The following is a 26595-nucleotide window of genomic DNA, read 5'->3' on the forward strand; positions in this document are numbered from 1 at the left end:
CTCAGAGTATTTCTCTCCTGGAAAAGCGAGGGGTATTTAATTGGGGCTACAATATAACCGGCTGCCCGAACATTCCAACTTTCATGTTAATTTATGATCTCTAGGCTGTCAGCCTGCACCCCATCCAATGATAATCCTTCAAAATTCCATTAAATCTCATTTTATCACCAAATTGTTGCTTTCGGCCTTTATCTATAGTTTGTTCGCAGCTGAAAGACAATCACTTCTGTATCCAATAAACTTTATTTTACTAAATTTAATATAATAAAAAAAAAAAAAACATTTTAAGGACATATAGGGTCGATTTGCATCTCCCTCCCAGAAGTTTGCCCAATTTGGGTGCTTACAGGATACTGTTTTTAACTGCAGGAATATCTGCTCCATTTTGAAACAAATAAAACTTTGATTTCATGATCAGATAGACCCAGTCGGCACACGCTAGGCTGGGAATGGGATGAAGGAAGACGGTATATTGGTTACACCAGAGCAGAATTAAAGGTGCGTTTCAACGGTTTTCTGCACATTGATAACGGAACATTAAAGGGATCCGGTCATCGGAAAATATGTTTTTTTCAAAGCACATCAGTTAATAGTGCTACTCCAGCAGAATTCTGCACTGAAATCCATTTCTCAAAAGAGCAAACAGATTTTTTTTTATATTCAATTTTGAAATCTGACATGGGGCTAGACATATTGTAAGTTTCCCAGCTGCCCCCAGTCATGTGACTTGTGCCTGCACTTTAGGAGAGAAATGCTTTCTGGCAGGCTGCTGTTTTTCCTTCTCAATGTAACTGAATGTGTCTCAGTGGGACATGGGTTTTTACTATTGAGTGTTGTTCTTAGATCTACCAGGCAGCTGTTATCTTGTGTTAGGGAGCTGCTATCTGGTTACCTTCCCATTGTTCTGTTGTTTGGCTGCAGGGGGAAAAGGGTAGGGGGGTGATATCACTCTAACTTGCAGTACAGCAGTAAAGAGTGATTGAAGTTTATCAGAGCACAAGTCACATGACTTGGGGCAGCTGGGAAATTGACAATATGTCTAGCCCCATGTCAGATTTCAAAATTAAATATAAAAAAAATCTGTTTGCTCTTTTGAGAAATGGATTTCAGTGCAGAATTCTGCTGGAACAGCACTATTAACTGATTCATTTTGAAAAAAATGTTTTTTTTTCCCATGACAGTATCCCTTTAAATTAGGATAAATAGTGTCACATTCTTAGCTTTGTGCAAATTCTACCAAGACCTTGTCGGTCAGGTCCACCCACCCATTTCGCGTATGTTCCAATGCCTAATAATTGGACGCACGCTGATAAAAATGCAACTACCCTAAGGAACCAAGATTTAAGTATTCGTAGGAGTTGCTTCTTAGGAGCTGGACTGTTTTGCTTTTCTGTTTTTTTTTTTTTTTTGAATTGCAGAGGTTTTATTTGCAGCATTAGTGAATGAGCACTCTCAAGAAACCCTACAGCTGAAACAAGTCTCTGTTGAAACAATTCTGGGGAGCTTGATTTTTTTATCACCCTTCAAAGTTTCCACCCTCTCTGTAGAGGAACCCTCACAAAAATGGTCAATTCAAAAATAATCATAAAGTTAAAAATCCCATTTATGGATGCAGTTTTTTTTTTTTTCTCCTTGAGCGCTGTGCATTCATTTGCTCGTTCCCCCAGACAGGAATATAATATAAAAAAAAAATAATAAAGAAATACGACATAGAACATAAAAATCCCCTGACTTCTTGTATGAATAACTTAAAGAAATAATCATTATAATAATTTTAATATGCTTTGTTTATAGGCCAGTCCCATTCTCTAGTAAATCTGGTCTCTTTGTCAAGGTCGGTCTTTTTTTCCCCCCCGCTTTGAAAGTTCATCAAGTTGAGATGAGAAAGGAGAACACAGGGGGGGGAAAGAAGTAAAGGAAGAAAGAAAAAAAAGCTTAAGTTTTAAAGGCAACAGATAACCAACTGGATATGTTCTTAAAATCTTTGACTGCACAGACAGGAGAAATCAATGCGCATTTCCAATTTTAAAGGCCGTCCTCACAAGGAGCAATACAGGAGGGGCAGCACAATCTTCTTGCAAAACCACTCACAGTTGAACACTGATGAATGGAAAATATTGAGGCTTATTTTGAGAATAAGAGTCTACTGCCCCCTGCTGCAGATAAATCTGGCATTTCATGTCCCATTTGCAAACTCCCTTTAAACTCTTTTCTCCTCAGCCAGACACATTGATTAAAATCTCATAGCTCACTCAGTTCTACATTGTCCCCTCGTTATCTGTTTAACGTCCTGGTACCTAGGCCTCCATTATGGTTGGGGGTAAGGTAAGAGTCTGTGCGGTGGACCGGGGAGGAGAACGGAGAAGACGACGAAGAGTGGTGGTAAGACGATTGGGTAGAGGAGCGGAGAAGAGAATTTGTTCCTCCACCACTCTGGGGCTGCTGTAGGTTGAGAATACTATCAATAGCACTTTGAAGGTGCTCATTTAGAGTATCATCTTGTGGACTATCACTAGAGAAGCTAGCATTATCAACATCAAAATGTTCAGACTTTAGCCTTTTTGCAGAAGGAAGCTGCATCTCCCAGTTCAGCTCTGTCTCATTATCTGGAGGTTCGGTTTTAATAATCATTCTGTAAAAGCTCTGGTTATCATCCTTGACATCATGCCTTAACCCCCCAGGGTTCTCGTCACTGTTGTTGATCTTAGAGTCTACTCGGCTGTAAATCCCTAACTTGGCACTCTCCTCTTTCTTCGCCTTTTCAGTATTCGAGCCCCCTTGTGTCTTATGGGAGGTAATGACGCTTCTCGATCCATCCTCCTGCTTTACCTGTTGCATCACAGTAGGAGGTTGTGCTGGCTTATCCATTTTTGACAACTTATCTGCTGGTTTCCCCGTGACAAAGGCATCCACGTTCTCTCTGTATGTCTTGCGCAGAGGTAGCCGGCAGTATGTCGCCAGAGGCTTCTTCTCAACAGGTAAAGAATGCTCTAATGTACCATTCATCTGTCCAGTTGGTGTAGTGATGGAGGCTGGAGTAGACTGAACAGCAGCTTTGATGACAGTGTTGGTAGGAACTGTAGGTGGAGCAGGGGGTGGAGGTGGTGGAGGAGGATTTTGATGCACAGGATCCAAGGCTGTGTTGTGGATAACTTTGCTGAGCCCAGCCTCTTGCTTGATCTTCAGTTTTAATCCTATTCTGCTACGGGCCTCATATGTCTTAATAGGAGGTCTGCTGCGGGATGGAAGAGCTTCATCATCAGTGTCAAGGGATGGCGACGCTTTAGCCCATGTGACAGAAGGAGAACCTCCGCCACTGTGCTTAATCACCAGCTTGGTTGGGTGGATTGGGGTGGAAGTCTGTACTAGAGGAGGCTTCAGGGTCTCTGGTGCTGGGACTGGACAAGGAGAGGAAGATACAGAGGGTGCAGTGGGCACAAATGTCTGAGACCGCGAGGAAGAAGTGGATACATATTCATCTACAACAAAGAGAAACATTAAAAATATATAATTATACTGCTTCTAAAATGTTTTCCAGATAAGCAAAGCAAATACTAGTACCTTTGAAACACACAAGGATATGCGGTGTAGCCTATCAACATAAAATGCACAGACACAAATAGTATACTATGCAAGTATAGAAGCGGTGAAGCAATGTGAATTATCTTACCTGGTCTGTCCTTGGCCAGCTGCCGGTCTAAGGACAAAGTTACTTTTTCCTCCTGAATGAACATTCTGTCAATCATGACCATCTCTGCGGAAGGGCTCACTCTCTGCACGGATTAAAAAGTATTACATAATTAGTTGCTCCGATTGTTTATAAGGGATTCTGTTTTAAAGTAAAGCGCTGGTTTCTGTGCGGTCATGTAGTAAATTATCTGCATTAATTACTAATCAGCCTTATATTGTGACATTTCTATTCTATGTGTACTGTATATTGTGAGTGGGTCCCTAAGCTCAGTAAGTGACAGCAGCACAGAGCATGTGCAGTGAATCAGCAGAAAAGCAGATGGGGAGCTACTGGGGCATCTTTGGAAACACAGATCTTTACTGCTAAAGGGCTGTGGTTGCCTTGGGCTGGTACAGAAGCACAAAACGTAATGTACAACATTTCTACCTTTCTTCTTTATTTAAAGGGATACTGTCAAGGGAAAATAGTTTTTTTTTTCTTTTTTTTCCAAAACGTATCAGTTAATAGTGCTGCTCCAGCAGAATTCTGAATTGATATGCGTTTCTCAAAAGAGCAAACAGATTTTTTTGTATTTAAATTTTGAAATCGGACATGGGGCTAGACTTATTGTCAGTTTCCCAGCTGCCCCCAGTCATGTGACTTGTGCTCTGATAAACTTCAATCACTCTTTACTGCTGTACTGCGAATTGGAGTGTTATCATCCCTCCCTTTCCCCCCAGCAGCCAAACAACAGAACAATGGGAATTTAACCAGATAGCAGCTCCCTAAAACAAGATAACAGCTGCCTGGTAGATCTAAGAACAACACTCAATAGTAAAATCCATGTCCCACTGCGACACATTCAGTTATATTGAGTAGGAGAAACAACAGCCTGCCAGAAAGCAGTTCCATCCTAAAGTGCTGGCTCTTGCTGAAAGCACATGACCAGGCAAAATGACCTGAGATGGCGCCTACACACCAATATTACAACTAAAAAAAATACTAGAGATGCACCAAATCCACTATTTGGGGTTCGGCCGAACCCCCGAATCCTTGGTGAAAGATTCGGCCACATACCAAACTGAATCCTAATTTACATATGCAAATTAGAGGCAGGAAAGGAAAAAATCCTTCTTTTGTGACAAAAAGTCACGTGATTTCCCTACTCGCCCCTAATTTATATATGCAAATAAGGATTTGGATTTGGTTCAGCCAGTCGCAAGGATTCGGCCGAATCCGAATCCTGCTGAAAAAGGCCGAATCCTGAACCGAATCCTGGATTTGGTGCATCCCTAAAAAATACATTTGCTGGTTCAGGAATTAAATATTATAAAATTATATTATATATTGTAGAGTGAATTGCAGTGTAAACAGTGTAATTTAGAAATAAAAACGACATCATAATCATGACAGAATCCCTTTAAGTTTTAGTTCAGTCCGTGCCTAACAAGGATGCATAAGAGCCTTTTTAATGTCTAAATGAAAAAGTCACACACATTTCTAAAGCTGTGATATTTATCATCATCATCATCATCATTTATTTATATAGCGCTGTCAAGATACGCAGTGCTTGGGTCTGATTGTGTTATCAATAGTACCCGTGTCAGTTACAGATATAAATAATTACAATGAGGGTAGTTAGCTTTGAGCTACAGGTTTATGATGAATCTTTCTCACCCTGGATTCCTCCAAGAGCAGCAGGCGATATTTGTTCAGCATGGCCTGAGTGCGCTTTAGAAGCTGAGTAGATACAACTTCAAATTCTTCATCAACTAGCAAGAGATAAAAAAGAGTTACAAGAGGAAATAGTCATCTTAATAAAACAATTTAAATTATTTATGTTACGGCTAGACTCATTTAAAACAGCTTTTCAACTGGTCCTAATTTGTTTTTCCAATAATTTATTATCTTACCTATTTTGCGTTTTCCCAGTTTACAAATTAAATTCTATCTGGTTGGGGTTTTTTTCTGCTTATCTTGCAATTAAGGTAATTTCTAATTCATAGTCAATGCTGCCGCTTGGTTTCTAGGGTATTAAGTCCTAGCAACCAGACACCAGTTGAAATTTCAAGGCCAGGACTTGCAGAGGAAGGCATGTTAATATCAAAACCATGGAAAATTAGAATTGCAGCTTGACCTAGAATACTGTAGTACAGTACTGTAATTAATGTTAAAGGGGATCGAAACCACCCAAAATTTAATTGGCATAAACTTATTCAGTATTGTCATCTAAGCACTTTTGTAGTTTACATGAAATTTCTATTTTAAGTGTTTTCTGAGATATTAGCACAGTTGCAGACAGTTTTATACTACTAGGCAGGCTTTCATCTTGACTGCTTTTTGAAGGCCAGCAACCCTAATTCTCAATACATTTCCCAGATTGAGTTAACTCACAGTTGAGCCAAAAGCTGGCAATCGGCAGTCTAAAAATGCAAATCTCAATCTGCTAAAATAGAAAATGAATGTAAATTGCACAGTGCTCATAGTGGTATCCCGAGTAAATGTATGTTGTTTATTTTTGGGGATTCAGATCACCTTTAAGGCCCACTATCACATAAATGAATCTCTATACAGGAAAGCTAAATAAAGGAGCAGTTCTAGAAGAGGTGTTATGAGAGAAACAGCAGGGAATCAGAAAAGAGGAAAATACACAAAAACAAAGAATGAAATGTAAAGCTGCTCATACACAGGCTTGTAAAAGCAGCTTGGTCCCTAAAGACTTGGGGGTTTATTTATCAAAGAGTGAAGTTAGAGATCCCAACAGTCCTGTAGAGTGAAATTCCAGCACACTCCATTCATTTCTATGGGATTTTGAAAGGCGTATTTACCAAAGGATGAAATTTCACTTTCACCCATTGATAAATACTCTTTTAAAAATCCCATATAAATGAATGGAGATTGGTGGAATTTCACTCTAGAGGACTGTGGGGATGTTTAACTTCACTCTTTGATAAATATACCCCTTGGCATCTTATTGGCCCACGTATGAGGCCTTTTGAAAATCCTATTGACGATGACTGCTTTTGTGTTGATCTAGATATCTGACAAGTCGCTTAGACCAATTTGACAGCTTATCTGCCCGTGTATGGGGGCTTCCGATGGGTCTTCCCGATCGATATCTGGCCACGATATCGATCGGGAAGGTTTGATTTTCACCCGACCGACCCGTCGGAGCCCCTTGGCGTATGGTAGGCCGAACGTTCGGATTAACCTGATATAGCCCTGTCGTTTAGTGGCATATTGGGGAAAGATCCGCTCGTTTGGCGATGTCGCCTAACGAGCGGATCTTGGAGTCTATGGCCACCTTTACCCTTGTAAAGGATTTGTTGAATGGAAGACATGTTCTCTTACAGTATTAGCAACCAACTAGCCTCCTAAAAGTTACCTTTGCTCTGTGGGAGTGCATATAACTATCTGCAGAATACTGGTTGTCACCTCTGCAAAAGTCCTTCATGAGCAGACATTCCAAAAAAATATCTAGATGTCTGGCTCCAATAATATACCTAAATGCATGTGGAGGCTTGCAAATCTTGGTTGTACCCTACTCATTGTGTAGTTGGCAGAAGACCTTCCTGAGCAGAGATTCCAAAAAAGTGCATTTCAGAGGGCTGAACCTTTGTGGGTAAATTTACTGCGTTTTTCCCCATTACCCCATTCTTAAAACCTACTATATATCTTTTAGATTATTTTATTTGCATATCTAGATGTCTGGCTCCAATAATATGCCTGAACACGTGGATGCTTGCAAATCTTGGTGGTACCCTACTCACCCTTCCTTAAGTCCTGTGTAGCTGGCAGAAGACCTTGATATACATGATAAGGAAGAAGTTTATGAAAGGCATCTTCGAATGAGTGAAAGGGAGACTTGTAGTCAGGATGCAGAACTGAGCCTTGATGTTTATGCAAATGCTCTAAAAAACTGAGGAGAGAAAAAGCCTTGAGATAAGATGATTTTGAATGGAAAGATACTGCTATGAGCACCCATTGTAGAGCACACCACCTCTACACTACATGAAACACTACTGAAGCTTACTTTGTACTTAATTGTCTTATACAATTTTACATCTTTGTAGTGTTGTCACACCTACGCATTTGTATATCTGACCTAGTCTACCAGTGTAGTGTGTTTAAAACCATACTTTTCTATAATTGTCCTGTGCCCACTCCTAATAGTGCTCTATTTTTTTATAATGTTAAGTGTCATCACTATGCAATAGTAACCTTTATATCACACCATATCATTTTGGGTAACTGCTCTATATTTTTGCACAATATGCAAAGTTGAGCATATAATATCGATTTATTTTACCATGGATGCTTTTTAAATAGGGTACCCTTGTCCCATGTTTCTGTACTAGACATTATAAATACTCACCAAGCTTCCTTGCTTGGCTGTAGTGTAGGAAGTTTTTTCAATGCTCCAAACTAAAGAGATAGCAGGAAAGACATTTAACATTATAGACACAGGAGAATAGTCATCCTTAAATGCAGATACAAAGTTGTAAACATTTGTCTTGCAGTTGCAATATAAAGAACAGAGCACAAAGAGACAATATAAAATGAGTTCTCTAATGAGGAGAATACTGGAAAAAGAGCGGGTTCGCTGTAGTAGTTTACCAAGAATTTATTTACTGTAAGGGCAGTAATGTTTTTAAAAAGGAGATTTTGTGTACTCACCGTTCTCTTCAGTCACTTGGGGGACACAGGAGCCAGTGGGTACAGCTAATGCCACTAGGAGGCAGGACACAACAGAATAATAAAAAAAGGTGACTCCTCCTCGGCTGGCTATACCCCCAGCAGTAGGCAGAGCCTGAATCAGTTTGTAACAAAGTAGTAACCGAATAACTGTATGGTAATTTTAATAACTTGAACTATAACATACTGGCTAGGGCCAGAACCATGTCAGACGGATAGAGGGAGCCTCCATCTGGTGAGGGAAGTCCTGTGTCCCGCCATTGAGGTTCTCCTAGGCGTTTTCCTGCGGAGAGGTGGTGGGAGTTTGACCACCAAAGAAGGGATGTTTGAGTTTTTCGTGATAGACTAATCTCTTGTAGTAGGGACTTCTGTTTCCAGGACTTTAGAATGTTCCACTGCAGATCTCGGAAGTGATGCTGGGCAAATGGTACTGCTTCTATGGTCAACACTATGACCCCTAGGACCTTCATGCAGTGTCTGGCCGAATGGGTCGGCTTGGTTAGTAATGTGTTCACGAGACTTTGTAATCTCGTTATCTTGTCTTGTGGTAGTAAGACTGTCTGAGTCCTTGTGTTGAACTGCATTCCCAGAAAAATCATGGATTGGCTGGGGATCAGAGATGACTTTTCGAGGTTGATGCACCATCCGAGCTCCTGAACTGCGGGCAGCGTTGCGCTGCTGCGAGGGAGGGTGCCTTGATTAACAGGTCGTTGAGATAGTAATCGATATCCCCTCGTTTCTGCCATTATCTTCGTGAAGACTTGAGGGGCTGAGGTGAGGCCGGAGGGAAGGGCTGTGAACTGGTGCAAGATCACGAGACGAAAGGCCTTTTGTTTGGCTGGTTTCTGAGGGATTCTGGACATGAAGAAACAATGAGGGGTCCATGAGGAGAATTCTAGGTGGTAGCCTTGTGACACTACCTCATGTTTCCAGGAGTCCTGTGTAATGGAGAGCCAGGTATCCGCAAAATGTTGAAGTCTTCTTCCTAGGGGTACCTGGTCTGACAGGGGAGGTAACCCTTCACGCGGAGGTTGATTTGTCCGCAGGTCTGGAGGAGGGCTTGCGGTTTTGCCAAGTGGATCTGGGCTTGCCTCCAAAACGTCCTCTGCTGGAGGGAGCGTGTCGTGGAGGGGAGGGCATGGTGTTTTTGTTTTGTGAGGGACGAAAAAAAACTTTCCTATGCGAAGCGAAAAGTGGGTCTTTGGCTGTGGAAGTAATGTGCTCTTGCGCTGAATTTTGAGAGAACTGGCCGGCCCTATGGGTTTCTCTGGGGCGGCTGGGAGGCTTAGGTTACGCGCTCTGCCTGAAGGTGCAGGGGGAGGGTGCACAGTCTCGAGGGAGCTATAGCCCGGTTTCCTGAAGTGGGAAGGGGGCTGCTGAGGGCAGATGGGATCCCCGGGGGGAGGAGTACTCGACTTTCCCTGGGCCCCCGGATTTCGTCCTTGTCTCCTGGCCAGTCGACTTCTTCCTGAAGTAGAGGAGGAGTGTGTTAGGCTGGGTGGTCGGAGCTGCCTTTAGCTGTGGTGACCCCAGTGACAGAATCCACCGTAGGGAGATATAAAAGACACACAGCTTAGTGTAGATGACTTAGACTCTCCGGTGTCTAGTTGTAAGTGTATTTGTAGGAGTAATCGAGAGAGAGTCCTAACCTCCTTAGGACACAACAAAAAACTGATTCAGGCTCCGCTTACTGCTGGGGGTATAGCCAGCCGAGGAGGAGTCACCTTTTTTTATTATTCTGTTGTGTCCTGCCTCCTAGTGGCATTAGCTATACCCACGGTCTCCTGTGTCCCCCAAGCCGACATGGAGAAAATTAGCACTTAAGACCAGTAATGAGCGTTTTGGGGTTCGAAAATGAACTCAAATTATTTTGTTTTTAAAGAATAAAGGTTGAAACCTGGGAAAGTTTTCTTATTTAAACTCACAAAAACCTAATGAAAGTGTGCGTGCATAACTTTAAACACTAATATTTACATTTACAACTAATGTCTCTACATTATGCAATCTAATAAACAGCTTTATATTCATTTTATTAAGCAGATGAGTGTTCTGAAAGGCATTTCTTGTTACTATGGTTCCAACAGGATTAGTTGCAGGTGGGCTGGTTGCAATTAATAGTTTGAGAAGCTGCTGGAGCAGCACTAATATTTTGACTATTTTGAAATCTGACATGGGGATAGACATATTGTCCGTTTCCCTGATGCCACCAGTCATGTGGTCTGAAAAACTTCAGTCTCTCTTTACTGCTACACATCCCCCCCCCCCAAGCAGCCTTACAATAGAACAATGAGACAGTAACCAGATAACAGCTCCCTGACACAAGATTACAGCTCCATGGTACATATGAGAATAGCACTCAATAATAAAAATCCAAGTCCCACTGCGACACCTACAGTTACATTGCGTAGGAGAAACAAAAGCCTCAGTCAGAAAGCCGTTTCATAGTGCAGCTAAATAATTTGTTGGTTCAGGAATAAAATTTTATATGGTAGAGTGAATTATTTCCAATTGTAACTTTAAGAGCCATATTTCTGTGTTTTGACCGGGAAATTAAGCTCTACTAGAGCAGAGAGTGCTGTTGCCTTGTAAAAAAAAAAAATATATATATAATTTCTTAGTGTGTTTTTTCTTAGAGTGACTTCTGCCAGAACTTACTTACATAGGTCTGAACTCTTAAAAGGAACAACAGACGATAAGAAACAAACCTGTGGATGGGCTGGTGTCTGAGCAGTGGGAACAATTTGAGACATGCCCTTGCCAACAACCTGGATCTGAAGAGAGCCCTTGCCCAAGCTCAGTCCAGAAACCGAGCTGAACACTGCTGTCTTGGCCTGCAATGGAAAAAGCATATGTTAGGTCAAAGCAGAAGAGTATTAAACAATGGGATAAAACATGCACATAATCCTGGTGTAAAAATCCTACCTGTGTTTGTACTGGAAGAGTTGCAACAGATTTACTCTGTCCACTAACAGATTTTCCCACAGAACCAGGATACACATTCATGTCTGGAGGCACAGTAGCAGCTGCAGGCCCTGTAGATAAAAAACAATAGTTTGGAGCTATTACAGCAGGGGTGCCCAAACTTTTTGCAACGAGGGCCAGATTTGGGGAGGTGAAAATGTGTGGGGGACGACCATTCAGTCCGACATTCTTTGAACCATTAACATTAAATTACAGGAATCGCGTAGCCGTAGCAGTAATATTTGGGTACATTAGTGAAATGATCTGCCACTTGGTCTATACTGCTGCCTGTGTGCTGAAGCTGTTAGCAATAGACACGTACTGGAACATAGTGACGCCATACTTCTTTATTTTACTGTACTGGCACGTCAGTGCGTCTATCGACACCTTCAGCCCTAAAGAAGTATGCGAAAACATTGCGTCACTACGTACCAGTAGGTGTCTATTACTAACACCTTCAGCACACAGGCAGCAGTATAGACCAAGTGACAGATCATTTCAGTAATCTGCCCAAATATGACTGCTACGGCTACACAATTCCTGATCATGCTGGCGGGCCGCATTATTATTAATTTCACGATGGAGGCTGAGGGCCGGTGTAAATTTGAAAAAGGGCCACAATTGGGCCCGGACCTGACTTTGGCATGCCTGTATGACAGGGAATAGGGGCACAGACTAGCATCCCAAGGTGGCTGGACATACCTGAATTTTTGACCAGAACCGTTGTCTGTTGCTGCTGAAGTAGTGTTGAAAGTTGTGCTGCCTGGCTACTTCCTCCAGGGGTAGGCTGCACCAATACTTGGCCAGGGGAATGCCCAATCAGAGGGCCTTGGGTGGGCACAGATTGGCCTTGTCCACTGGTCAGCACAGAGGGGGCCTGCCCACTGTACTGTCCTCCAAGTGCCGGGGATGTCTGGGTGCTGGTTGCTTGCTGCTGGGAGGGAAGCATTAGACTTTGTTGCAACTGCTGCATCTGAAACGAAAATAATATTTGTTTTGCTACATCAAAGTAAGCAGCAGGTACACCACAAAATTCATTTTTCAGGGAAAAAAAGGGTCATCATATGTAATAAGAATAATTAAAAGGCAACTAAAGATGAAACAGATCCTTTTATTAAGTGTAACTTAAATCCCTAGAACAACATATACATTTATTACTTGCAGAATACAAATCAGACTTAACTTGGTGCAAAATCATTTAGCTAGTTCTTAGCACATTCTCTGGCTTAAAAAATATTTTTCGCATCTGCTAAAGGAACTACAAAATAAAATCCAAAGGATCAGCCCATTTTACTGGAATAAAAAACAAAAAAATGGTGGTTGGGTTCTTATCACTGCTGCTCTTTTTACGTCACCAGTTAAAGGGGTGTTCTGATTATATCTGATTATATCTATCTAATCTATCTATCTATCTATCTATCTATCTATCTCTCTTTCTCTCTCTTTCTCTCTCTCTCTCTCTCTATAGACATATAACTAGATGGGTGCACTCAGATAGCCATGGTGATGCCTAGGTGCTGGAACAAAAAGTCATATCTATAAAGCAAAAAAAACTTCCGCACACATAGGTCTTGATAAGTGAACAAAAAGCTGGTAGATTTATTTCAATGTTTCGGCTTACAAACTCAAGCCAGTTCGGATCTGGGGTATGGAATTCAAAAATAAGCACCTGGTTTGAGGAGACAGAGCAATATCCAAGGGTTGGGAGAGGAACATGTTGCTCACGAGCTACTGATTGGGGATCACTGCTCTACAGGATACAGTGAAACATGTACATACACAAAATATCCATACCTGTTGATACCTTTCCAACAGTTGTTTTTGTTGGGGCATGGAGTTTTGGAGAGAGAGTGCCTGTATCTGGCTTTGTGTCATCTGGAAGGAACGCTGGGACTCCGTAGTGAGATGGAGCGGCTGACCAGCAGTTTGAGGTGAGATGGAGGTTTTGATAGGGGTCTGTGCCTGAAACTGTAGTTGGAATGAATGGGTCTGGGGATCTGATGAAGGAGGAGTGGCTTGGAAGGAGACAGGGACACCTGCTCGAACCTCAGATTGAGGGGTGCTCAGCTGAACTTGAAGCTGAATGTGCTGCTGAGGGGAAGACAACGTTTGTGGAATATCTGACTGCTGATGGGAAGCAAATGGAGTCTGTACCTGAGGTTGAGATGGGGGACGTAAGGGGTGCTGTGAGGACCCATGTGGTGAGGCAATTTGGTTTTGAATGACAAACAGATTCTGCATCTGGGGGGTACAGGATCGGGAGAGGGGTTCGGAGGGAGGGCGGGAAACACTCTGTGGCTGAGATGGAGGGCGTGAATGGGGACGCGATGGTGGTCTAGAAAGGGGCTGTGGCTGCGAGGGGGGACGAGATTGGTGGGGTGACTGCATTTGAGAAAGGTGAGAGGAGGAAGGCTGCAACTGTGGGCTTGGAGGATGAGGTAGCGAGTGGGATGGGGAGGCTCCGGGCAGCTTCTGTTGTCCGGATGGAATCTGAAAGAAGAAATAGCTTATCACACAACAGTCTTTGTGAATGTTCCCACTAGTTATTCTGTTGATAAACAACAGTTTGAACAATCTAAGGAAGCAATGTAAAAAAAAAATCTAAACATGTTTATTGTACAGAAATAATGAATGTGCCATTTTCCTATAGTTGGTGTGGGTTCTAGTTAATCTGTACTTATTTCCCACATGAAAAATGCTAAGGAAAGTTAACTTCAATTAGCCTTTTAAGAAACGGCACATTCAGGTCATAAAAAGAAACATCGTCATATTTAATCAAAACCGATATTTCCAATCATCGCATTTTCAGTGAATGAGGTCTCCAATATTACCTACAAGAGCTGGGACTCAAAGGGGAAAATGGTTTTAAAAAGGTTAAATTTGGCGTTTTATAACATTCACAATGTATAGTACTTTCTGCTCTTGTAAAATGATGGAGTCTCATCACTCAACACTGACCCAACACCGTGGTACAAAACAATATACAACAGAAGCAAAACGTTTGCGTGAAAGAGAAAATTATTCTGAGCGAAATTTCAGAGGAAGAGTTGTACAGAGGAGAGAGCAGCATCAGCAGCACTGGGCAGGAATTAGTAAAAAGTACAAGCATTGTGAGCAGAGCAAAGGAAAGATGCGAGTTGAAGCAGGATGGGGAAGAACAGAGGATCGTTCTAAAACAGTTCATAAATGCTCAGATTGCCAATAGTAACTAATAAGGTATTTTCTTTAAAGGAGAAAGAAAGCTACCAAAACAGTTTATTGCAAACAGATTAGTGCAGCTATAACACAATATTTATCCTGCAGAATGCTTTACCATACCTGAGTAAACAGCCCTGAAAGCTCTCCGTTTGTTTAGGATAGCAGCAGCCATTTTAGGTGTGACATCACTTCCTGCCTGAGTCTCTCCCTGATCTCTCATAGCTCTGGGCTCAGATTACAGCAGGGGAAAGGGAGGAGCAAACTGAGCATGCTCAAGCCCTGCCCTGGAGGTTTAAGCTGAAAACAGGAAGTCTGATACAGAAGCCCATGTGTACACAATAGAAGGAAAGAAAAGCTGTGTTTATTTTGACAGAGGACTCAGAGCAGCATTAGTTTGAGGGTTTACTGGTGTATTTTTATAGACCTTTCTGATAAAGATTACCTAATTTTAGCCTTTCCTTCTCCTTTAAGTTTCAACTTGTAGCAGAAAACAAATTGTGGGTTTGCTGCAACTGCGCTTATGCAATTTATCACCTATGTTTGCAAAACAGGCCCAGTAGATAATCTGTTCTGTCCAGCTACAGGATACGAAAGGGGGATTTATTGAATTAATCAGGAGATTATTCTTTGGAAAAATTTACAGAATTTCCTGAAAGTGTTGTATAAACTGGAGTTGTCGAAATCAGCATCGGATTATGGATATTAATATCAAGGAATGCAAAGATTTTGCACAGCCCTTTTTTTTTTTTTTTCAAAGAAATTAAAGGGGTGGTTCACCTTTACAGTAACTTTTAGTATGTTGCAGAATGGCTAATTCTAAGCAACTTTTCAATTGGCCTTCGTTTTTTCATTTTTACAGTTTTTGAATTATTTGCCTTCTTCTGACTCTTTCCATCTTTCAAATGGGGGTCACTGACCCCCATCTAAAAAAACAAATGCTCTGTAAGGCTACAAATGTATTGTTATTACTACTTATTATTACTCGTCTTTCTATTCAGACCCTCTCCTATTCATATTCCAGTCTCTTATTGAAATCAACATATGGTTACTGGTGTAAATTGGACTCAAGCAGCCAGATTGCTGGCATTGCAAACTGCAGAGCTTCTGAATAAAAAGCTAAATAACTGAAGAACCACAAATAATTAAAAATAAAAACCAATTGCAAATTGTCTCAGAATATCACTCTCTACATCATACTAAAAGTTAATTTAAAGGTGAACCACCCCTTTAAAGGAGAAGGAAAGGCTAAATAAAATTAAGTAAGCTTTATCAGAAAGGTCTATATAAATACACCAGTAAACCCTCAAAGTAATGCTGCTCTAAATCCTCTGTAAAAAAAAACACAGCATTTCTTTCCTTATACTGTGTACTCATGGGCTTCTGTATCAGACTTCCTGTTTTCATCTTAAACTTTCAGGGCTAGGGCTTGAGCATGCTCAGTTTGCTCCTCTCTCCTTCCATTCCTGCTGTAATCTGAGACCATAGCTATGAGTGAGCAGGGAGAGACTCAGGCAGGAAGTGATGCCACACCAAGCTAATATGGCAGCTGCTATCCTAAACAAACAGAGAGCTTCTGGAGCGGTTTACTCAGGTATAGTAAAGCATTCTGCAGAATAAATATAGTCTTATAGCTTGCACTATTGTGGCTAATCTATAGGCAATATACTGCTTCGGTAGCTTTCCTTCTCCTATGCAGCCAGCAGTAGAAATATGGCAAATTATACAGGTCCCATCTGAATTATATGTAAACATGGCAAGAATAAGGAGCTTGTAGATTTCAGATTAAAAAGGACCCATTTGAAAAATTGCATAATGGTGGCTGGTGGCTCGGAAAGTTTTAGATGCCAATATAAACTAAATAAAGGAAAGTAAGGAGCGCAGAGGAGGTCAGAAACTGCCACCAGAGGGAGGTAGAAAGAAAATTAGAGGGGTAGCCAGAGAAAGATTTGGGTTGAAGCAGACTGAGTTTGAGGGGGTGTGTCAGTAACTGAGTGGCTACCTGGCAGGTCAGAGCCTGCTGAGACTGGCTGGATGGGAAATGAGGTATGTGGCTCTGTCCTTTGGGCTCCGCTGCGGTTCCGTGGTTCTGGACTAGCTCACGGTTGAGCTGGGAGGCACTGCTGCTCACTATGACGGATGCAGGGACGCTACTGCTGGTAGTGGTGGTACTGCTGCTGTTCAGTGTGCTGGCGGAAGCTGCTAGGCTGTAGATTGGCATGGGTATGTGTGTTGCAGCAGAGGTCTGAACCAGGCTGCCCTCCTGCTGCATTTTCAAGGCTGCTTCATAAAACTGCTGATCCTTCTGAAATGGTCAACACCAGTGACCTTCTGTTAACAAACTCATATTCTGACATAAAACTCAACATTTTTTTTTTTTTTTTTTTTTTGCACAGGCACGAACCAGATTAGGTGGGAAACCTGTTCCAGAAAGAGCGGCCATACAAATACAAAGGAGAATCTGTGATACATGAACGTTTACAAGAAAGTGTATATAGCCCATGATTTCCAATAGAAATGAACACATACATCATCTTACATCTGGCAGGCCATGCAGGTACAGAAGAACCACTCCAAGTTCAGTTCTGATATGAGGCCACTAGAGGGGTCATTTTAATCTGTGCAGAAAACTAAATGCACCTCGGTTAAAAGGGATAATCTAGGCTGCCTCCTTTCACTGTAGAAATGAATGAAATCCATGTAATTTGGGTGACAATGATTAACTCTGGCAATTCTTGAGATCTGATTTCATTCGCACAAAGTTTTGCTTATATAATTGGCATTGCTACCCTTTAAATGATTTTTATGATGTAGCTTTTATTTCTAAATTACACTGTTTATACGGCAAATAATTACAATAAAAAAATGTCATTCCTGAACTAGGAAGTTTTTTTTTTTTTTTAGTTGTAATATTGGTGTGTAGGCGCCATGTCAGGTCATTTTGCCTGGTCATGTGCTTTCAGAAAGAGCCAGCACTTTAGGATGGAACTGCTTTCTGGCAGGCTGTTTTTTCTCCTACTCAATTTAACTGAATGTGTCCCAGTGGGACCTGGATTTTACTATTGTGCTGTGCTTAGATCTACCAGGGAGCTGCTATCTGGTTACCTTCCCGTTGTTCTGTTGTTGGGTGCTGGAGGGGGGGGGTGATATCACTCCAACTTTCAGTACAGCTGTAAAGAGTGACTGAAGTTTATCAGAGCACAAGTCACATGACTGGGGGCAGCTGGGAAACGGACAATATGTCTAGCCCTAGGTCAGATTTCAAAAACACAATGTTAAAGACAATGAGTTAAGGTGGCCATACACGGGCCGATAAAAGCTGCCGACAGACCGTGTCGGCAGCTTATTGGCCCGTGTATGGGGCCCCCAGACGGGCTTCACCGATCGAGATCTGGCCGAAAGTCGGCCAGATCTCGATCGGATGGGACAGAAAATCCCATCGGATCGCGGCCGCATCTATTCATTGATGCAATCCCGCGATCCGACCGCCCATTAAGGCATCGTTAGGATCCGATCGTTGGGCCCTAGGATCGGAGGGAGATCCGCTCGTTTGGCGACATTGCCAAACGAGCGGATCGCTCAGTGTATGGGCACCTTAATGCAATTGCATGTAAGGCTATGGGGAGTTGTTTCAGGCACATTGCCATTTTAGGTGAGCTAAAACACATGGCTCTTGAATTGGGCTAAACACCTTTGTGTACCATTGTCTTCCAAAAATATGGTTTTGCTGAACATACTTTTTCTGCAATAATTTTAATCATGAAAAATCTTTTTTGTTGTTTGTTGAACTAAACAGGGAAATTACTCCATGTTGGATCCTTGATGAGGTAGATCATTTCCCTGCAAATTCTGTAGAATAGATGCATTTTATGGTCAGTTGAACATGTTTTGTCACCAGTGTCTTTTTTTTTTTTTTTTAATGGCTACTCATAGCATTGCAATTTAAACTTTGGGGCATATTTTTCAAAACAAAACTTTCCAGGGCTGAAAAAATAAAAACTTGGACAGCTATGCCAATTATAGGCACATTTATCAAAGGTCTAATTTCGAATTCATGTGAGTTTTTTAAAAAAAAAAAAACCTAAACTCCCATACATTTTAAATTCGAAATTTATTAAACAAACCCCTAATTTTTCAAACTCGGATGAATTAAGTCGACCCGAAAACTCGAATTGATCCCTGGACGTCTCCCATTGACTTAAACAGCAATTCGGCAGGTTTTAGGGCCAGAGTATGATAAATGTCAAAAATCAAATTTGAATTTTTTAAAAAAGACTCTAATCGAATTCGAATAACTCCCTAGTCAAATTTGACAGTTTTGACCATAAAAAAAAAAAGCGAAAATTTGAATTTGAATTTTCAATTCGACCCTTGATAAATCTGCCCCTTATTTTTGCCTACTGACTTTTCCCTTTTCCTTCATACATTTACGCCTGTCTCTGCCTAAACACTTTTATTAAATGTTATCAAATGTCACAATGAAAGCTCCATGGGGTCCATGTGAACAATAAGAGTAAAATTATCACTCATGCAACCCCAATATAATCTTTTAGAGGATTTATAGAGAGACACTTACCTGCTGCAAAAACATCTGCATGGATTCTGCATTCAGGATAGTACCCGATGGTGTTCCACCCAGAACAATCTTGTCCGGGCTAGTGGCCAAGCTGGGGCTGGGCTGAGACTGGACAGGTAAAGCTTGCTGAGGTGGTGGGGGAGCTAAAGGTTGTGGCTGCTGTTGTACATTCAATTGAAGCTGGGGCTGGCCTTGAGGAGCCTGCTGTGCAGTTTGGACGGTCAAAATAGAGGGCTGGTCTGCATTGGGATGGATGCCGGCCCCCTGGACAACTTGCTGAGTCTGCTGTTGCTGCTGCACAATGCCTGGGCTCTGTCTGCTGCCAGCAGTTGCTTGCTGGATACTAACGGTTTGCCCAAGATTCTCGGACGGATTAAACATTGCAACATGGTTGGGTAAATTTACCCCCTGGATGACTGTCTGCCCTGCTTGATTCAAAGATGTGGCAACTGATGACTGGCTCTGAGTGCTCAGGCTCCCAGCCAAAGACACAGGCATTTGAAACAAGGTGGGTTGGCCAACCTGTCCAGCTTGCAGCTGTATTGGCCCTGACAAGATGTGAGCTGTGCCATGTGCATTCTGCGATGCGAGGACCTGTCCCAAGTTCAATTGGCTTGCAATATTCTGGTTAGTAAGGTTGAGGAGCTGGCCTCCTGGGCCCTGGCTGGCAATGATGTGAGCTTGTCCACTAGGATGGGAGGCAGCAAGGATCTGCCCTGCCATATTGGCCTGGAGGGCAGACGCCCCTGCAAGCTGGCCAGGCAAAAGAAATTGATTTTGCCCCTGCAACATAGCTTGGGCATGCTGGGCAGGTATGACAATACTACCGCCTTGGTTTAGAAGCTGAACACTCATTGGCTTGCCAAGGGCCTGATGCTGTGAGGGTGGCTGTTTAAACATATTGGTGTGGAGCCCATGGGGAAAGCTGGACAGCACCACATTTTGTCCTGATTTGCCAGTCATAAAAGCCAAGTTCTGCTGAGTCTTTGACTGCTGCAGTGCAGCCTCTCCCTGAATGGTAAGTGTAGCATTGTTTGGAGTAAAAGATTTGGGTGATATCTGGAACAGTTTCGGTTGCAGGACTCCAGCAGGTTTTGGCTGAATAGGAGTTGGAGTTCGCTGTATAATAACCTGGCTGTTTAAGCTAGATGTAACTGTAAGGGATTGTGTACACTGCGCTGCGGACACACAACCAAACATAGAATTTCCATTAAGCGTTGTCGCCACTGTTGGGATTTTGTTCTGCAAGACTAATCCTGTGTTCTGTGGGGATACTCCACTTGATGTAAGTGTGACTTGCTGCTGCTCGGTGTTTGTCCCTGCCAAGTAGCTGCCCACAGGTAAGTTAGCAACTTGAGTTGGTTGCACCTGCTTGCCAATAATCTGTTGTGCAGGTTGGTTAATGGCCATGACCTGCTGTCCAACAACTTGTATCTGCCCAATGCCAAGTGCCCCACCAGGGCTGCCATTTGGTAGTCCAGGGAGGTTAGAGATTGGCTGAATAGTAACATTGCCAAGGCCAACTTGTTGAAGAAAAGGTTGCACACTGATAGCTTTGTTGACCGCATCTGCCCCTACAGACTGTTGCACGAGGGCTTGATGGGTCAGCACTGCTGGCTGCTGCAGCCCAATAAGGTCAGCTCCTCCAGAAAATATCTGGGGGGTCCCATCCGGGGTGGCCTGCACCACCGGCTGTAGGTTAGGGAGCTGGAAGGAGCCTAAGTCCAACTCTGCCTCAGCTTCCAGAGTCTGTTCTGTAATGTTAGCCTCCTGCAGGCTCTGCTGAAGGATATCACAGGGCTGATCAGCACTAGCAAGGCTGGCACTGCCAGCTGAAGGAGACCCAAGAATGTCATCATCTTCCAAAAAGTCTAAATCTACACTTGCGGTGGGAGGGTTAGGTTCTGTTGTTAGATGGTTTCCTGGAGCTTCCTGAACGTGAAGCTGGAACAAAAAACAGAAAAAAAAATATTTTTATAAACATTCAAGAGATTTTCTGTAGAGTGCGGTCACCTTTAAGGGGTGGTTCTTCAAGTTGGCTTTTAGTATGTTATAGAATAACCAATTCTCTTCAACTGGTCTTCATTATTTATTTTTTATAGTTTTTTAATTATTTTGACTCTGTCCAGCTTTCTATTCAGGTCCTCTCCTATTCATATTTTTTTTAATTATTTTGACTCTGTCCAGCTTTCTATTCAGGTCCTCTCCTATTCATATTCCAGTTTCTTATTAAAACTATTTGAGAAACGTATCATGCAGTAAATATGAAATATATACGATCTTTGCTCTCAACAGTTCAGTTAAAGTAATGATGTCTGGAACTGCAGATTAACTGGTCTTTGACCATTTGCCAGCAGCACTAATGGTTGTTCAGGGAATGCAGTGGGGAACCCCTATGTTAAAATATTAATGGTTAGCACAGTGAAAGCCATCCTGTCGGTGTAGCTATAAGAGGCATTCAATATGCTTTGAGAACACAGCCATTAATTATTAGTCTTTTCTGAACTACACTTCAGAAGAAAGAATAAAACACTTTTTTTCATTTCGTTTTATGAATAATCGCTCAGTAAAACACACTGGCACAAGTTATTATACACTGGACAATTATTTTGTATTAGTCTTTACGACTAGAAAATGACATAACTCATCTGTAGCTTCCAAAGGCCAACAAGACATATAGGGGCAAATTCACTAAGCGCCGAACGCTAGCGTTAATTCGCTAGCGTTTGGCATTTTCGTTACTGCGCAAATTCACTAATGAACGCTGGCGTAGTTTCGCTAATGTTACTTCGCACCCTTACGCCAGGCGAATTTTCGTTAGCGACGTAACTACGCAAATTCACTAACTTGCGCAGTGTACTGAACGCTACCTTTTAGGCTAGACTTCCTTCGCCACCTCAGACCAGTAGATAGGGATTGTTTCAAAAAAAGTCAAACTTTTTTCTTTTTTCTAAGTCCCAAAAAATGCTGGCGTGTTTTCTACATTATGGGTGATAGGCTGAAAAAGATCGAAAACATTTTTGGGGCTCCCCTCCTTCCCCCCTACATTTCCTGACTCATGGCAACTTACCTAGACAGTGGGCACATGTGTAGGGCAAAATAAAATTTTTATTTGATGATTTGAAGGTTTTCTTGGCATTTGTAGTGCTGATACGTATTCCTCCATTGAAATTTGAATTTGGCGCCGTATGCAAATTAGCCTTCGCTAGCGTAACTTCGCTTTACATAGCGAATCAACACTAGCGCAACTTCGCAACCTTACGCTACCCCTGAGCGCAACTTCGGATTTTAGTGAATTTGTGGAGCGCTGGCGAAACTACGCCTGGCGAAGTTGCGCCTGGCGCAACTTCGCATCTTAGTGAATTTGCCCCGAAGATGGGCCTTGGTATCGACCCTCATCAATATGTTAACGTAGCATTTTGAATAGAAAACGGTCAATAAATGACAAAGCCATAACACGGATTTTCATTTGACACATTCAGAACTCGCAATCACAGTAGGTGCCCAGTAAATAGGCATTCTCTGAGAATCAAATGAGTGTGTAGGGCTGGGTAAACTAGGGACCACAGACGCAGCTGGAAAGCAAAAAAGGGAAACTATATCCCTAAAATATAGAAAAAAAGATATCAAATAAACACATCTGTAAAACACTGCTTCATCTAAATAAACAATTTGGTAAAAATATACTTTTCTAAAAGTATGTGCCAAACGAGCAGATCTCTTCCCGATGTGCCCACATTTAAGTGAGCGATATCGGGCTGATCCTTTCGTGGGCCCTGATACGGACGGTCAGATCAGGGGGCTGCATAGATGCACAGATGCAGCCGCGATCTAACGGGATAAGCCCGTTCAATGGCCCTACACACGGGCCAATAAGCCGTCGACTCGACTGTCTGCAGCTTTTATTGGCCCGTGTATGGGGGCATTTACAGAGCATTTGTTTTTTTAGAAGGGAGTCAGCAAAGCCCATTTGCAGGGGTGCTTCGCCAATGAGGCGAGTTGAGGCTGTCGCCTCAGGCGGCAGCGCCCCACTAGGTACCAGGGGCAGCAAAAATGCTGCTCCTGGTACTTTAAGAGCGAATTTCCGGGGGAGGTGGGGCAGCAGCAACTGTTGCTGCCTCAGGCGGCGGAGGGGCCAGGACCGCCCCTGCCCATTTGAAAGCTGCAAAGAGTCAGAAAAAAAGGCAAATAACTATAAAACTATGAAAAATAAATAACGAAAACCAATTGAAAAGTTGCTTAGAATTGGCGTTCTATAACATAACAAGTGTTACCTGAAAGGTAAACCACCCCTTTAAATGAATAGTTTGGGCCCCCTCCCTAAAGCCTTGTTGTTACGGTTTTGTAAGTAGGAGCCCATTTTACAGGGGGCTTATCTGTTCATCAAATTATTTACCATGCAAGGATAAACATGTCATGGCTTCAATCACCCTGTTGAAGTTTAAGAAATGTTTAGTTATCAAAACAATAGGAAAGAGTATAATTCAGCACAAGCCCAATTCACCGAACTCATGTTAAATAAGGGGACATAAAGCCCCTTTACTTAACGAAGTTTCTCAAACATTTTGGCATGCTTGAAATTATGGTGAGGAGTTAGAGCTTGCTAAACATATTGCTGCTTTCTCACTGAATCTGCCTAAAATGTCAGGGTGCTCTTCTATAATAAAATAGCTCCTGGTTCAAAATTTTACAGCTAAATGGCGAGCCCAGAGGATTTACTCTACAACACATTCCAATTGCTGCTTACACACTTCCTTTTAAAGGAGTGCAAAAACCAATTACAGTAAGGTCTGCTGCATTATATGTAAACTGAATTATTTAGTATTCAACATTACCTCTAAGGGTCAGGGCAAACGCTCAGATTCGGGGAGATTAGTCACCCAACAACAAATCTCTTCTTCTTCGGGGGCGACTAATCTTCCCGGACTGCCTCCCGCCAGCTAGAATGTAAATTGCGGGCGGGATGGCAATCAGTGCACTTCATTTTCCGAAGTTGCCTCACGAGGAAACTTCGAGCGACTTCGGAAAACAAAGCGCTCTGAGTGCCATCCCACCGGCGATATACATGCTAGCTGGAGGCAGTTCGGGGAGATTAGTCGCCCTGAAGAAGAGGAGATTTGTTGCCGGGCGACTAATCTCCCTGAATCGGAGCGTGTGCCCTGACCCTAACTCCTATCTTGGCTCTGTGCACAAATGTGCATGCACAATTGAAACTTCTGTGCGCATTTTTAAAAACTCCATGCTCAGGTCAGAATAAATAAATCATGTTCTATTTTCACACTAAATTCTTTGTGCCAATAGTTTTTCTATCAAGACATATGATAAAATGAATTACCCCAGTGCCCACAAAGAAGGCACTTGCAGCATCTCCTGTGTTATCCAAGAGGTCATCAGCACCAATCTAAAGAAAAGAAACAATACATTAATTACAAATATCTCAGATAAATATTTTCAAGAAAAAAAAAGCAAATATTAGCAGGCTCAGCCTAATGTTAGATATAAAATACACATTTCCTTACACTGTGATGTAGCTTTTTACATTTTTTACTCATTAGAACTGTGACTTTTTGGGGAATTTAAAATTGTCCGCCAATGCAAAAATCATTTGCAATTTGTTTGCAATGCAAATAAATGTTCGAAATTTTGCCTTTGCAAATACTTTTCCCCTCACGCAACAGTAGGATAAAAATTGCAAATTTTATTGTTTGTGATAGTGTGCAGTTTAATAAAACTTCTTAATTTTGCTCCAAAAGTTTACGCCACCTATTAAAGGTTTGCAATGCGCAATTAAGATTCACAATGCAATAAAAAGTCTAATTTTATTCTTATTTGTGCAAAACTTTTTCTTTTTTTCCCCATTTCCCCCATGTCACCAAAAATCCATAGTGACAAAAGGAAGTTCAACCCTCCTTGAAATGTCACCTTTAAGAGTAGACCCGTTTCTGCATTTTGTTTTTCTATGCTCACCTGATCATGTCCATGTAAGAAATCATTCAGAGCCTGGGGATCACTAGGGGGAAAAAAAACAAATGATTAGTTAAGAGCACAAGTTCAGTTATTTGTTTCTATTTTGACATATGCAATATATATGCCAAAGGGCACTGCCTTCTCAGCTTTAGAATCCTCATTGGTAGTACATTATGCATTAGGTATATCTACTGAACTGGAGGACAAACAAAACAAACAACTTATGGTACACATAAGAGAAATGTCAGCTCCAACAAATAATTTTTAAACCTGTGTTAAGAGTCCTTAAAAGGATGCTGTCATGCAAAAATGCATTAGTTAATCGTGCTGCTCCAGCAGAATTCTGCACTGAGATCAATTTCTCAAAAGAGCAAACAGATTTTTTTTTATAATTAATTTAGAAAATCGGACATGGGGCTAGACATATTGTCAGTTTCCCAGCGTCCCCCAGTCATGTGACATGTGCCCTGATAAACTCCAGTCACTATTTACTGCTGTACTACAAGTTTGAGTTATATCAACCCCCTTTACCCCCAGCAGCCTAACAACAGAACAATGGGAAGGTAACCAGATAGCAGCTCCCTAACACAAGATAACAGCTGCCTGGTAGATCTAAGAACAGCACTCAATAGTAAAATCCAAGTCCCACTGGGACACATTCAGTTACATTGAGTAGGAGAAACAACAGCCTGCCAGAAAGCAGTTCCATCCTAAAGTGCTGGCTCTTTCTGAAAGCACATGACCAGGCAAAATGACCTGAGGTAGTGCCTACACACCAATATTATTACAAATAAAAAAAAAACACTTGTTGGGTTAGGAATTCAATTTTACATGACTGTTATCTTGTGTGAAAGCAAGCATCTAATAGGCTACTCTGAGTTACACAACCTGGTCCATATTTTAGGACTTTACTCACAAGTTACATTCCAAATCATACAAGCTGTATGAAGGAGTTACTCACCATATCACATCTAACAAGCACCGGCCATCTTCTTCGTCCATGTCAACTACAAGATGAGAAAGATAGTGGTCACTTCATATGGTTAAATGAAACAAACATTACTGATTTCAGTGGGGAAGGATATCTTGTGCTAAGCCCTACCACTCTGGTAAGACTTTGCAAAAAAGGCAGACAATCTTTTTAGAGGAAAAGGTAAGGCTAAAATTAAGTAAGCTTTATCATAAATACACCAGTAAACCCTCAAAGTAATGCTTCTTTGAGTCCTCTGTCAAAAGAAACACCACATTTCTTTCCTTCTATTGTGTACACATGGGCTTCTGTATCAGACTTCCTGTTTTCATCTTAAACCTCCAGGGCAGGGCTTGAGCATGCTCAGTTTGCTTCTCCCCCTCCCTCCTCCTCTCCCTGCTGTAATCTGAGCTCATAGCTATGAGTGAGCAAGGGGAGACTGAGGCAGGAAGTGATGTTACACCAAGCTAATATGGCAGCTGCTGTCTGGAGCTGTTTAGTCAGGTATGGAAAAGCATTCTTATGAATAAAAATAGCATTCTAGTTTGCACTGTTGTGGCT

General features: G+C 42.0%; 1 protein-coding gene across 4 annotated transcripts in view; it reads right to left on the reverse strand.

Moving 5' to 3' along the window:
- Positions 1-1393: 1393 nt before the first annotated feature.
- The window catches only part of bicra.S (BRD4 interacting chromatin remodelling complex associated protein S homeolog), a 55456-nt gene continuing 30254 nt past the window's right edge, over positions 1394-26595 (reverse strand). For 3 of the 4 annotated variants that reach the window (XM_041575329.1, XM_018233350.2, XM_018233349.2), the window contains 14 exons: positions 26026-26071; positions 25065-25107; positions 24433-24498; positions 19098-21041; positions 16524-16826; positions 13121-13816; positions 12029-12299; positions 11288-11397; positions 11071-11196; positions 8046-8095; positions 7441-7589; positions 5348-5442; positions 3671-3773; positions 1394-3479 (listed from right to left, as the gene is read on the reverse strand). In XM_041575329.1, coding sequence (XP_041431263.1) covers positions 2275-3479; positions 3671-3773; positions 5348-5442; positions 7441-7589; positions 8046-8095; positions 11071-11196; positions 11288-11397; positions 12029-12299; positions 13121-13816; positions 16524-16826; positions 19098-21041; positions 24433-24498; positions 25065-25107; positions 26026-26066 — 5202 coding nt within the window. In that variant the 5' untranslated portion in view covers positions 26067-26071 and the 3' untranslated portion in view covers positions 1394-2274. The remainder of the gene's footprint in view (positions 3480-3670; positions 3774-5347; positions 5443-7440; positions 7590-8045; positions 8096-11070; positions 11197-11287; positions 11398-12028; positions 12300-13120; positions 13817-16523; positions 16827-19097; positions 21042-24432; positions 24499-25064; positions 25108-26025; positions 26072-26595) is intronic. The other variant, XM_018233351.2, reaches the window with a different exon arrangement.

The sequence above is a fragment of the Xenopus laevis genome, chromosome 8S (genome assembly GCF_017654675.1).
Source record: "Xenopus laevis strain J_2021 chromosome 8S, Xenopus_laevis_v10.1, whole genome shotgun sequence".
Classification (NCBI taxonomy): domain Eukaryota; kingdom Metazoa; phylum Chordata; class Amphibia; order Anura; family Pipidae; genus Xenopus; species Xenopus laevis.